General features: G+C 48.4%; 1 protein-coding gene across 1 annotated transcript in view; it reads left to right on the forward strand.

The window, feature by feature from the left end:
* The first annotated feature begins 424 nt into the window (after positions 1-424).
* KCNAB3 (potassium voltage-gated channel subfamily A regulatory beta subunit 3) overlaps positions 425-12,282 on the forward strand; it is a 50,486-nt gene continuing 38,628 nt past the window's right edge. The window contains exon 1 of the mRNA XM_084806672.1: positions 425-832. Coding sequence (XP_084662798.1) covers positions 525-832 — 308 coding nt within the window. The 5' untranslated portion in view covers positions 425-524. The remainder of the gene's footprint in view (positions 833-12,282) is intronic.

Below are 12,282 nucleotides of genomic sequence, written 5' to 3' on the forward strand. Positions count from 1 at the left end.
TGACTTCAGCGTCCACAAAGCTGCACCCCAGAAAGGAAGGGAAAATGGAAGTCCTTCAAGGGAGGCGAGTCAGGAGTGTTGCGTCCCGAAGACCAGGCTTCCTGCACTCTGGTGTGCTGGAAGTGTGCACGCTTCCCTGTGCAAACGCATTGCCATGTCATCCTCTGATGAGCTTGGTGGCAAATCAGATCAGAACTGCATCTGTGTGGAAGGACGGACGGATGGAAGAGCTTCCAGAAAGGAGTGGTGCTGAGCGCTATCTGGTGATTTAGGAGGCAGGAAAAGGAAAGGGCAGGGGGAGCAGGGAGTCCACAGAAAAGGCTGGGCCAGAGGCCACGCTTTGCCAGCTGCCAGGCCTGCAAATCCCCATGCGTTCCCTCCCCTGCAGCAGGGCGGGGGAATGAGTGAGGAATCTCTGGGCATTAAATGCGGTGACTCCAGCTAAGCTGCTGCCCTTATCTGTGGTGCAGCAGGCACCGCTGGCATCTCTGCCAGGCCCTCTGCAAAACACCCCAGCGTGCATCATGTTTCCCAGCTCTTCCCGGGGAAGCCCGGCCCCCCTGGGCCGAGGGGCAGTCGGAGGGGGTGGGGGCAAGTACAGCATGGATGAACTCTATGGGCTGCCCAAGAAGAGCAGAGGGTCAAGAGGGGAGAGTGTCCGGCAGCGAAGCCAGGCAGGCCCGGTGGGGCAAGATGGGCAGGCTCTGTCTCCTGCACAGGTCCTGGAGGCGGCCAGGTGCCTGATGGAGAAACGGCGGCTCGAGAGCTATCTCCTGGAGGCTGGAATAGGAATGGAGGAGCTGGAGAGTAATCGTACCAGCATGAGATACAGGTATATGGGGTGTGGGGGTACTGACTAGTTAGAGGGGCAGGATGGAGGTGCAATGAGTATGTGAGGGCAGACGGGTGCTGCATGTGTCTCATGTGCCAAAGTCCAGAACCTGCCACGTAATTGGATAAATTTCGCCATTTTAGAAGACAAGTTCCTAGTCCTCATGATGGCTTGGAAAAGCTTCTAAAATGTGTATGTAGGATTCTGCTGGAAAGGGTTCAAAGGGTCAAGGGAGAGGTATTTTGTCCTTTTGTGGCAGTTTCTTTTCCCCTTGGCCCAGAATACCCAACCTGGTGCCTTGTCTCTAATCACTACCAATTTATTCCACATATAAGACATGCAAACAATTTGTGCAGTAAATGCAAAGTAGCTCCCAGCCTCTCTTCTCCACTTCGAAACTGCATTCTTGGAATACACTGAACTGTTGGGTTGGGGGGAGGTACAAATGGATCAGCCGAAGAGTAGAGCAAAACTAGAAGCAGGCAGGGAAGGGCCACAGCTGTGGCCCAGAGGTCTTGTGAGATGTTGTGATATGTTGGTGGGAGATTCAGGACAGATCAAAGGCAAGACGTCTTCACACAGCACATAGTTAGTCTATGGAGGTCACTTCTACAAGACGTAGCGATGGCCACCAATCTGGATGGTTTTAAAAGGCGGTTAGACAAATTCCTGGAGGAGAAGGCTATCAATGGCTACTAGTCCTGATGTCTATGTGCCACCCCCAGGATCAGAGGTGGTACGCCAGTTGCTGGGGAACGTGGGTGGGAGGGTGCTGTTGCACTGCTGTCCTGCTTGTGGGCTTCTCGTGGGCAGCTGGTTGGCCACGGTGTGACTGGAATGCCAGGCTACATGGACCTTGTTCTGATCCAGCCTCAGGGCTCTTCTGAGGTTCTTAGGATGTTGCTGTGGCACCACAGGGAGGTATAAATGGAGTGCCATTCATGGGGCTTTAGTGGGGCAGGGAGTCCTGCTGGAGGCACTGGCTGGGTTCACACAACACAGCAACCCGTAGTGTGGCTTATTTTTCTCAGCCATGCCACCTGGAGAACCTATGGTTTGTTGTTGGGTTGTTCAGGATGATTAACAAGTCACCCTGCGGAAAATGTGCCGTGTCCAGACAACAGGATAAGTCACGGTTCAACCAGTCGAAGCTGGTGGCTCTGGTTTTGGTGGGGCTACGAATCCATTCTGGGTTGCAGCCAGAACTCTAAAGGAGCTATACCAGGTGCTGACCCCGCCCCCAAAATAGGTTCAGCACCTTGGATAGCTCCGTTAGCCTTCTGGCTGGTTCTGACTGAAACCCAGAGTGGATTTGGAGTGTGGGTTAGCATGTTGTTAACCCAGCAACTGTGCAAAAGATGCTGGGGAACACGTGCGGGGAGAAGAGCAAGCAAGGGGTTCCTCTGCTCCCAGGGCCCCTTGGGGAGGAGGAGCTGCTTGGTGGGAATGAAGGCCAAATCATTTTCTCAATTGCCTCTGAAAAGCTTGGGGAAATTAGTGTGGCTGATTTAACAAATGATGGGAGTTTAGCCTGGAGGGATGAGGTGGGGGTGAGGAAGGAGGAATAGATAGCTCAGTAGCAGTTCCCCACCCCCACCTCCTGCTTTGCATATAGAAGGTGCCGGGTTGGGTTCACAGCATCTCTGGTTAAATGGGTTGCAGGACTGGGAGGTGAAAACTCTCTCTGAGACTCTGGAGAGCCCCTGCCGGTCACAGGAGGCAATACTGGGCTAGAAGGAACAAGCGTTCGGCTCGGTATAAGGCTGTTTATACATTCAAGAAATTGGTTTCTCCCACAATCCATCTCTCCACCTGTGTTTCAGTAGCTGAGTGTAAAACAGCCTTGGCCAACCCAGGGCCCCCCTGGACATGTTGGACTACAACTCCCATAAACGGGAGTTATAGTCCAACATGTCCAGGGGGGCCCAGGTTGGCCAAGGCCAGTGTGAAGGTTTGCACGATGAAGCCCCAGATTTGACACTCATGGAATCCATCTTGGGTGAGACGAGTTGGGAACAGCGCTGCTCGTCACATGTGTCGTGCTGCAGAGGACAGCAGGGGCCTGGCTGTTCTGGTGGAGATCAATCAGCTGGTGGGGCTTCTTAAAAACAATGTCTTGTGCCACCTTTAGAGTGCGTTGTGCATCCTGGTAGCGCTGCTCCCACTCTTGGGTTGCCAGCTCTGTACCGCGGGGCCTTATTGTGCCCAGCAGAAGGAGCTTCTTCATGACCTTCTTCGCCTCGAATTCCCACACAGTCCATTTTTAGGTTATGAAACGGGAAAATCAGCACACAGCAGTATAAGGGATGACCCTCTGGGCAAGCGATTTACAGAGCTTGGTCTGTTTAGCATCTTCAAAAGAAGGTCAAGAGGGGAACTTGATGATGGTGCATTCCTGGGGGAGCTGGTGCAAAAGAGCCGTTGAATCAAGAACAGAAAAGTGGGACAAACCAGTAGTGCAAGGTTAAAGCTGTGCCAATGGCACTGTGTGTGTTTTTTCCTCTTTGCCTCCTTGACTCATTAGCGAGCTGCGCATCAAAGGCAGATAGTTTAGAAAACTGCATCACCCTATATTGTTGGAATATGCTTCAGAGATCATGTCCTGCTTCCTCCTCTCCTTTTATTCTTTTTTGAGAAGCAAGTTTCTATCCCTTAGTGTTCCAGGGCCAGGGGGATGGGACTTCAGCATATGCTGCATACATGTCTTTAAAAGAGTCGTGCATTTTTTTTCTTTCACATCATGGAACTAGGCTAGGGAGTACAATGTGGGCTGCCGAAACGTAACAAGGTTACACCTCGTTACAGCCTGGTTTCAGTCCACTTCTGTGAGAAAGGCCTTTGAATGTTGCTCTTTTATAGATTTGCTGGAACTTGAACACAACAGAAATCTAATAAGAGTCATGTTCCTGGGCAGAGTAGATAAAAGTATTTCCTAGCTAAATTTTGCTGAATATGTTTTTGTTTTGGCCGAGCTTCTTACCCTAATGTAGTCTTCCAGAACAGCTACATCAGCTTACGGAATCTGAGAAATGCAGACACATGACATATTCACAACTCTCTCAAGTCAATAAGATAATATGGATAAGAAGCATCCTTCCCCACAATTTTATAAGCCTGTTTGATCCCTGAGGAAGCTGCATGTCAGAGTGATTTCCATCTTGTTGCTAAAGATGGTTCATTCATCCCACCAAGAGAGCCGACCAATCTCCCCCCCACACGCACACACACACCATGTGCGTCTCCTCCGACCTTTGATGTGCTCTGAGGAAATGCAGTTTTCTTTGGGGGGTTTAATTTTATTCAAATTGGTTTTTCTGACTCATTGGCAAGCAAGCCATTAAAATCACTGCAGTGTATGAGATGGTGGCCAGAAGTGGGTCAAGGCATTTGGGTGCCCTGAGGTGGAAAATGGCCTTCCACATGCTCATAAAAACAAGTGAACAGTGGGCTCAATCCACTGGGATGTTCTCCTAGGCAAGCGCCAATGAAATGAACAGGAGCTGCGCAAGCATAGAAGAACAAGTCTTGCTGATGATAAGTAACGCAGTGCCTTCCTCACCAACCTATTGGAGTCCTTTGAGACTTCAATAAGCATGTGGATAGGGGTGATGATCCAGTTGACATTGTTTCCTTGGACTTTCACAAAAGACTCTTAAGTAAAATTAACAGTCTTGGGCTAAGAGGACAAGTCCTTTATGGATCAGTAAGGGGTTTTAGCTTAGAAGAAAAGGTGCATGAGGGTGAATAGAATAGATAGAGGTGTACAAAATTGTGCACAGTGTGGAGAAAGTAGATATGGAGGAGTTCTTCCTCAATAATACTAGAAACCAGGGTCATCCTGTGAAACTGAGTGGTGGGAGATTCAGGACAGAGAAAAGTCCTTCATACAACACAGAGTAAACTGTGGAATTCTCTACCACAAGACATAGTGATGGCCACCAATTTGGATGGCTTTAAAAGGGGGATTGGACACATTCCTGGACGATAAAGTTATCAGTGACTACTAGCCCTGATATCTCTATGTTACCTCCAGTATCAGAGGCAGTATGCAGTATCAGAGGCAGTTGCTGGGGAACATGGGTGGGAGGTTGCTGTTGCACTCCTGTCCTACTTGGGGGTTTCCCACAGGCAGCTGGTTCATCGTGTGAACAGCATGCTGGACAAAATAGACCCTTGATCTCATCTAGCATGACTTTTCTTATGGAAGGAAAATGTTCCAGTGGATTGGGCCCAACACAATAGCTTTGCAAGCAAGAGGGTCCTGCCCCCAGCCAGAAATGTCTTATGGTTTCCCTCCACTAGGATTTGAATTCTGTTTCATCTGTTCAAAATGTCGAGTGTTTGTTATGTCAGCATTCTTGCAACATGGCTCAGGCAGCTACCCTCAAACTTAACAAGCGCACAATGTCCTCACCCTTGCACGCACACAGCGAGCATGGCTGATGCCGCTCGGCATGCACCAGCATCCACCCACACGGTGGTATTCCACTTCTCCTGCACGGAGAAGGCGTGAAGCAACGTGCAGATTCCCGCCTACATGTGACAATTGCACGGGCGTCTTATTTTACCATGTGTGAATGTGCTGCAAAGCTACAATGAGTGTACACTTTGCGAAATATATGTGTGCAGTCATCCTGTGAGCCAGCCGTAAGGCGGGTTTCCTTGGGTTCCCGCTCACTCTCACACACCCCTACATAGATGTGCCAGCTCATTATCTGAGTTTTGTCATTCTCTTGGTGCCAATAGAAGAGGGCAGCATGTCAGGCTGAAAACATGCCCACTGCTTCAGGCTTTGGTGTCAGCTTGGCTAAGGTCTCTCCATGATTATGTCATCTCCCATCTCCCAGGATCTGCTCAAGCCAGCTAGGAGCTCAGAGAAACACCACACGTCCCCACCTGTCAACTCTGCCCTCGATAATAGCAAACTGCCTTGCAACACCCCTTCCTTACTTGTATCCCAATCCCACAAGAGAGACCCTACTACAGTCTCCCCCAATCTGGCCCCCTCCAGAAGTGTTGGCCTGCAATTCCCATAGTTCCCAGCCAGCGTGGCCATGGGAATTATGGGAGCTGCAGTCCAACACATCTGGAAGGGGGCAGGGCTCCCGAGAGAGCAGAAATAACTGCTGTGCGCTGAAGTCTGCTCCCACCCACCTTAGCGTCTCATCCATTCCTCACCCTGCCGGCCTGCTCAGCCGCCACCTCGCATCTCTGGAAGTGAGAGGGGATGAAGGCTCGGGGGGGCGGGGGGGTTGCTCGCCTCCACATGGCTTTGTTTGTTCCTCTGAACACATCGGAAGGCGGGTGTCAGGCTTCTTTGTCATCTACAGCGATGGGGGCATCCTTCTGCCACAGCTGCATTCTTCTGTTGGCTGCTCTTCCCTTCAAACCGCCTGTCCCTTTGGCCTCTCCCTTGCGATGTTCCTTTCTTAGAACTTTCTTAGAATACGCACCCCCACCATGTACCCCTACAAGCCTCATGGCACTTTTGGGACCCCGCTACGGCGCACTCCTCCATGAGCTGGAACAGGTGGCCTGAAGAGGAAGAACACGGCCCTTCTGCAGACCCAAAGCCGCAGGCCCGGGAACAGACGGGATGAGTTCCTGATGAGCCACAGCATTGGCTGCCTCCCCGACCCCTTTGTGAGATGCAGGTAAAAAGAAATGGGAAATCAAGAATGCAGCTGTATCCAGGGGGAAGGGAAGAACAGGAGAGCAAAGGACTACCCCGACCCTTGGTTCTTCTCCCCCAGTTCTGGGAAAGGAACATCGGAACATTGGCCCATCTAACTCAGTTTTGTCTACTCTAGTTTCCCCCAACCTGGTGATCTCCAGATGTGTTGGGCTACAACTCCCATCATTCCCAGCTGGAGGGCACCAGCTTGGGGGAGGCTGCTCTATCCTGGTGGCAGTGCTTCAGTTTCTGGGAGGGGTCTTTTCCAGCCCTGCCTGGAGGCATTGAGGTTTGGGCCTTCTGCATCATCTTCCACTGAGCTCCGGTCCTTCACCCATAAACGTCCTGTTGTGTCGGCCAGGAATCAAAGCTAAGTCTGCATGGTGACGTAGAACTCTGCCACTGAACCACTCGTGCAGCTATTCAAAAGCAGGCAGCCATCCAGGAAGAGGCTGGGGGAGCAGGACTCCTGGGTTCTTGGGTTTCCATTCCAAATCTCAACTGAAGCGGCAAGCTTTAATGTGCAATCCTATGCATATTTAAACCAAAACAAAGCCCTACAATTCCCAGCATTCCCCAGCCAGCATGCTGACTGAGGAATGCTGGGAGTTGTAGGACTTTTTCCAGTCTAAACATGCATGGGATTGTGCTTTTAATGGGATGAGCAGAGCAATTATTAACCTGGATTCCTGTTTATCCATCCCATCACCATTACTGCAGCCTCTAAAACAACAACCATTTAAAGCAGACTTTGCCATCTACAGATCCACCAAGGACTTCTTGTGAATTTGTTTTCTCCTCAATTTTTTTTTTAAATGGCCCTACTCTTTAAGCTGAGCTAATTTTTAATTAGGACTACAGATGATGACTGCTTTCATCATGAGGCAAGCTCACTACCTCCACTGGGCGAGTGGAGGCAGCTGCGTGGTTTGTCCAGGTTTATCTTTCACTTTTTAAAAGCAGCAGTGTGGAGCACCTCCAAAATGGCACCAGGCCTGAGTGACTGTGAACAAGAAGCCAAAGGTCCTGGGTTCAGTGCTCAGCATCTCCAGGTACGGCTGGGAAAGACTCCTGCCTGAAGCCCTGAGCAGCTGCTGCCAGTCAGCACTGTAAACCAGGGGTGGGAAACTTTTTTTCACCCCGAGGGGATGATTTCCAATCCGGGAAAGTCTCCAGGCTCCCATTCCATCTGTGGGTGGGGCCAAAGGCAGAATAGGGGGAACAATATGTAATCATTGACCATTCTTAAGCCTAATCAGAAGTAAGCAGGACAAGGCTGCTGCACATCTACTCAGAAGTAAGCAAGGACAAGGCCTCTGCATGTCTACTCAGAAGCAGGCAGGACAAGACATGTTTCCTCAGAAGTAAACATGAGCAGCATGTTTGCTCACAAGCAGGGCAAGAAAGTAGAACCAAATCACTCAGCAGCTTCCTCCAATCAGCTGCTAAGCTCTTATCTCCAAGCTGCTCATTGGAGATAAGAGCTTTCCCCTGCTGGGAGAGGGGGTGGGGCCTAGGGAAGAAGCTGGCAGTCTGGATGGGGAACCACCTCCCACCCCTGCATGCAGGCTGTATTTGGCCCACGGGCCAAAGGGTCCCTATCCCTGTAGTAAGCAATATTGGGCTAGATGAAACAATGGTCTGACTCGGTGTGAGGCAACTCCCTGTATTTCTGAAGTTTTCGGAGTCAGCAGTGCCACCCTAGAACAAACAGCTTTAGTGCAATACCTCACTAAGTGGGGATTTTCCAGACTATTTTTGGCCATATCTGGCTGGCAGCGTCCTGGAAGCACTACCTTGCCATTGTCTCCAGTGGAGGCCTCAAAGGGAAGAAGAAATCTCAGGTGGCACAGGGATCAGGTTGCTTCCATGGTAACATTTCACTCTGGAACTGCCGTCCAGTGTTCTCATCCTTTACAGAAAATCCAGATAATGTTACTCCCTGGCCATTGCATTCCAGCATCTTCTATGCTGTCCTCCCCATGTTTCACCAGACGTGCTTTATAGAGTGTTCTTTAAAAAAAAAAAAAAATCAAACACAATTGCAGCACCTGCCTGCCCAACGTGGATTGGTAAATGCTACTGAGGGCTTTTCAGGGGCCCCTGTACCTTTCATTAAAACTTTCCTCCCTGCATTTCCTGCCCATTTTATTGTTTCCTGTTCACTGTGGCAGCAGGATTTCTGATCTATATATAGACTGTTACTTGCCCATTGAAGTCCATTCTTGTTCCCACAAAATGGGGGAGGTTTTAATAATGGATCATCTCTCCTCCTTGTCCTCCTAATTATGATGATGATTTTGTTTTGTTCTTTAATTACTCAGTAGCACTATTTGCAGTGGGCATGGTTGGATAATACAGTGCTGTGTTAATGACGTTTGGAGCCATTTTAGTTCCTCTTCCAATTAACTGAGGACAAGCAATGCCTCCACATACCCCTGAGGGACCCTGTGCAGAAGCAGGAAATTTCTTATGGCCCAACACATTTTGAGTCGCGAGAGACTCTTCTTCCTCTTGAGTGGCTGCTAACTGAAGCCAGTTTCTTCAGAGAAACTACTTAAGCCATTGCCTTAGTTGGCCGCAAGGAAGCATTTCTTCATTTGAAATGCACTGGGCCTTAAGAAATGTAGCTGATTGCTTCCGAGCTTTCATCATGCGTTTGGTCCCTCCTCCTTTTGGGGGCCCGGAGGTGGCTAGAGGAGGAGGCTGAGCGATTTAGCCTTTTCACTGGACAAGAAAATAAAAGACTAAGGGTGCAATCCTATGCATGTTTAGACAGAAAAAAAGCATAGCTGGCTGGGGCGTGGTAAGAGCTGTAGGACTTTTTCTGTCTAAACATGCATAAGATTGCATCCTAAAGCTAGGCCTGACTTTATTGGCCCCCTCTCCTCTTCAAAGGAAATAGTTCTCCATCTCCGGCCATCTTTATAATTTCTCTGATAGATTGCAAGATACAGAAACCAATGGTCTGCTTTGGTTTGTTGATGTGGCATTTTATTTACTTGTTTTTATTTAGAATCCACCCACCCCAACACACACACGCCCGTGCGTGTTAGGGGCTCAGGATGGTTAAGGCTGAACAAAATTCTTTGCCAAAGTTAGTCAGATCCTGCAACAAGAAAAGCTTCATTCTGCTGCCTGAATAAACAATGCAAATGAAGGACACTTGCCTGAAGCTGGCCTGCTTTTGCATAACTTATTCTGCTTCCATGCTAGCTGGAGGGAGAGGCACAGACATTTGTGGCAGTCCACCTAATGACTGAAACCCTTGCTCTGTCTGTCTCTGGCTTCTGAGGTTTCACCAGGTACTGTCTACCCACAGGCATTTTGAAGCAGATCTTAGCAATCCTAAGTGATAGAAACTTACTATTAAAAAACACACACTAAAATTACCTGGGTGCTGAAAAATGAACAAATATAAGCATGGATGCAGAAAGGGAGGTGGGGTTGCACTATATGTTAAAAATACATATCTCTGCACAGAAATACAGGCGGATGAGCTTGGTAGCCCCATCGAGAGCATCTGGGTTAAAATAAATGGAGCAAAGAATAAAAGGAACCTGGTGGTTGGAGTCTACTACCGGCCACCCAATCAAGGAGAAGATGAGGATGAAACTTGTGAAAACTAAATTGCCATTGTTTCAAGGAAGCATGATGTAGTAGTAATGGGAGACTTCAATTTCCCCAATATTTGTTGGGAGACAAATTCTGCAAAACATGGCCCCTCCAGGAAATTCCTGACTTGCATGGTAGATAACTTCCTCCTACAGAAAGTAGAGGAAGGAACTAGAGGATCTGCTATCCTTGACTTGATCCTAACCAACAGAGATGACTTAGTGGATCAACTAGCAGTTACAGGAACTCTGGGGGAAAGGGACCATGTTATACTTCAGTTCTTGGTTATAACAGAAGTAAAAGCCAAGTGTAGCCAAACACGTACCCTGGATTTTAGGAAAGCTGATTTTAATAAACGCAGAACAATTATAAGTAAGGTCCCATGGCAAGCAACTCTAATGAGAAAAGGAGTCCAAGATGGGTGGGAGTTTTTAAAAAAGGAAATTCTCAAGGCACAATTACAAACAATTCCAACAAGAAGAAAAGGTGGAAGACAACAGAAGAAGCCAATGTGGCTTCACAAAAAGCTTAGAAATGACCTGAAAACAAAAAAGCACACGTATAGGAAGTGGAAGGAAGGCCAAGCAACAAAGGAAGAGTACAGGCAGGTAGCACAGAATTTCAGGGATGACATCAGGAAGGCTAAAGCTGAGAATGAGCTGAGGTTAGCGAGGGATGCTAAAAGCAACAAAAAAGCTTTCTTCAGCTACATGCATAGTAAAAGGCAGAGGAAAAATGGTTGTTCAGCTATTAAATAAGGATGGCAAAACGATAACAGATGACAAAGAAAAGGCAGAGGTGCTCAATTCCTACTTTGGCTCAGTCTTCTCCCAAAAAAGGTTCTATGAGCCCCCTGGCAAAGGTGAAGTACAGGCTGAAGGGGCAGGATTGCAGCTTGAGATCGATAGGCATATGGTCAAGGAACACCTCATTACTTTGAGTTCAAATCTCCAGGGCAAGATGAACTGCACCCTAGAGTAATAAAGGAACTGGCAGAAGAGCTCTCAGAACCACTGTCTATTATCTTTGAGAAATCATGGAGGATGGGTGCCAGATGACTGGAGCAGGGCTAATGTTGTCCCTATCTTCACAAAGGGTAAAAAGGAGGAACCTGGGAACTACAGACCAGTCAGAGTGACATCAATCCCTGGGAAAATTCTGGAGCAGATGATAAAGCAATCCATCTGTCAGCACCTTGACAACAATGCAGTGATTACTTGAAGCCAACATGGATTTGTCAAGAACAAATCCTGCCAGACGAATCTGATCTCATTTTTTGATCAACTAACCTCTCTTCTGGACTGTGGGAATGCTGTGGATATCATATACCTCGACTTCAGCAAAGCTTTCAACAAAGTGCCCCATGATATCCTGATGACCAAACTAGCTCAAAGTGGGCTAGATGAAACAACGATCCGGTGCATCCACAGTTGGCTACAGAACTGGACTCAAAGAGTGCTTATCCATGGGATCTTCTCAAACTGGGGAGAGGTAACGAGCGGGGTACTGCAGGGCTCAGTCCTGGGCCCAGTGCTCTTCAACATTTTTATGAATGACTTGGAGGGAATGCTGATCAAATGTGATGACACAAAATTGGGTGGGATAGCTAATACTTTGGAAGACAGAAACAAAATTCAAAGTGATCTTGACAGACGGGAGTGCTGGGCAGAAAATAACAGAACGAAATTTAATAGGGATAAATGCCAAGTTCTGCACCTAGGAAAAAGAAACCAAATGCACAGTTACAAAATGGGGGATACGTGGCTCAACAACACTACAAGCGAGAAGGATCTTGGAATTGTGGTCGATCACAATGTGATGTGGCTGCAAAAAAGGCAAATGCTATTTTGGGCCGCATTAATAGAAGCATAGCTTCCAATTCCCGGGAAGTTCTAGTTCCCCTCTACTCAGCACTGGTTAGGCCTCATCTGGAGTACCATGTCCAGTTCTGGACACCGCACTTTAAGAAGGATGCAGACAATCTGGAGTGTGTTCAAAGGAGGGCATCAGGGATAATCAGGGGACTGGAAACAACGCCCTATGAAGAGAGACTGAAAGAACTGGGCATGTTTAGCCTTGAGAAGAGAAGACTGAGGGGAGATATGATAGCACTCTTCAAGTACTTGAAGGTTGTCACAGAGAAGAAGGCCAGGATCTCTTC

Source organism: Heloderma suspectum, chromosome 6 (assembly GCF_057233095.1).
Source record: "Heloderma suspectum isolate Gila_16-S chromosome 6, 16-S_ref, whole genome shotgun sequence".
NCBI lineage: Eukaryota > Metazoa > Chordata > Lepidosauria > Squamata > Helodermatidae > Heloderma > Heloderma suspectum.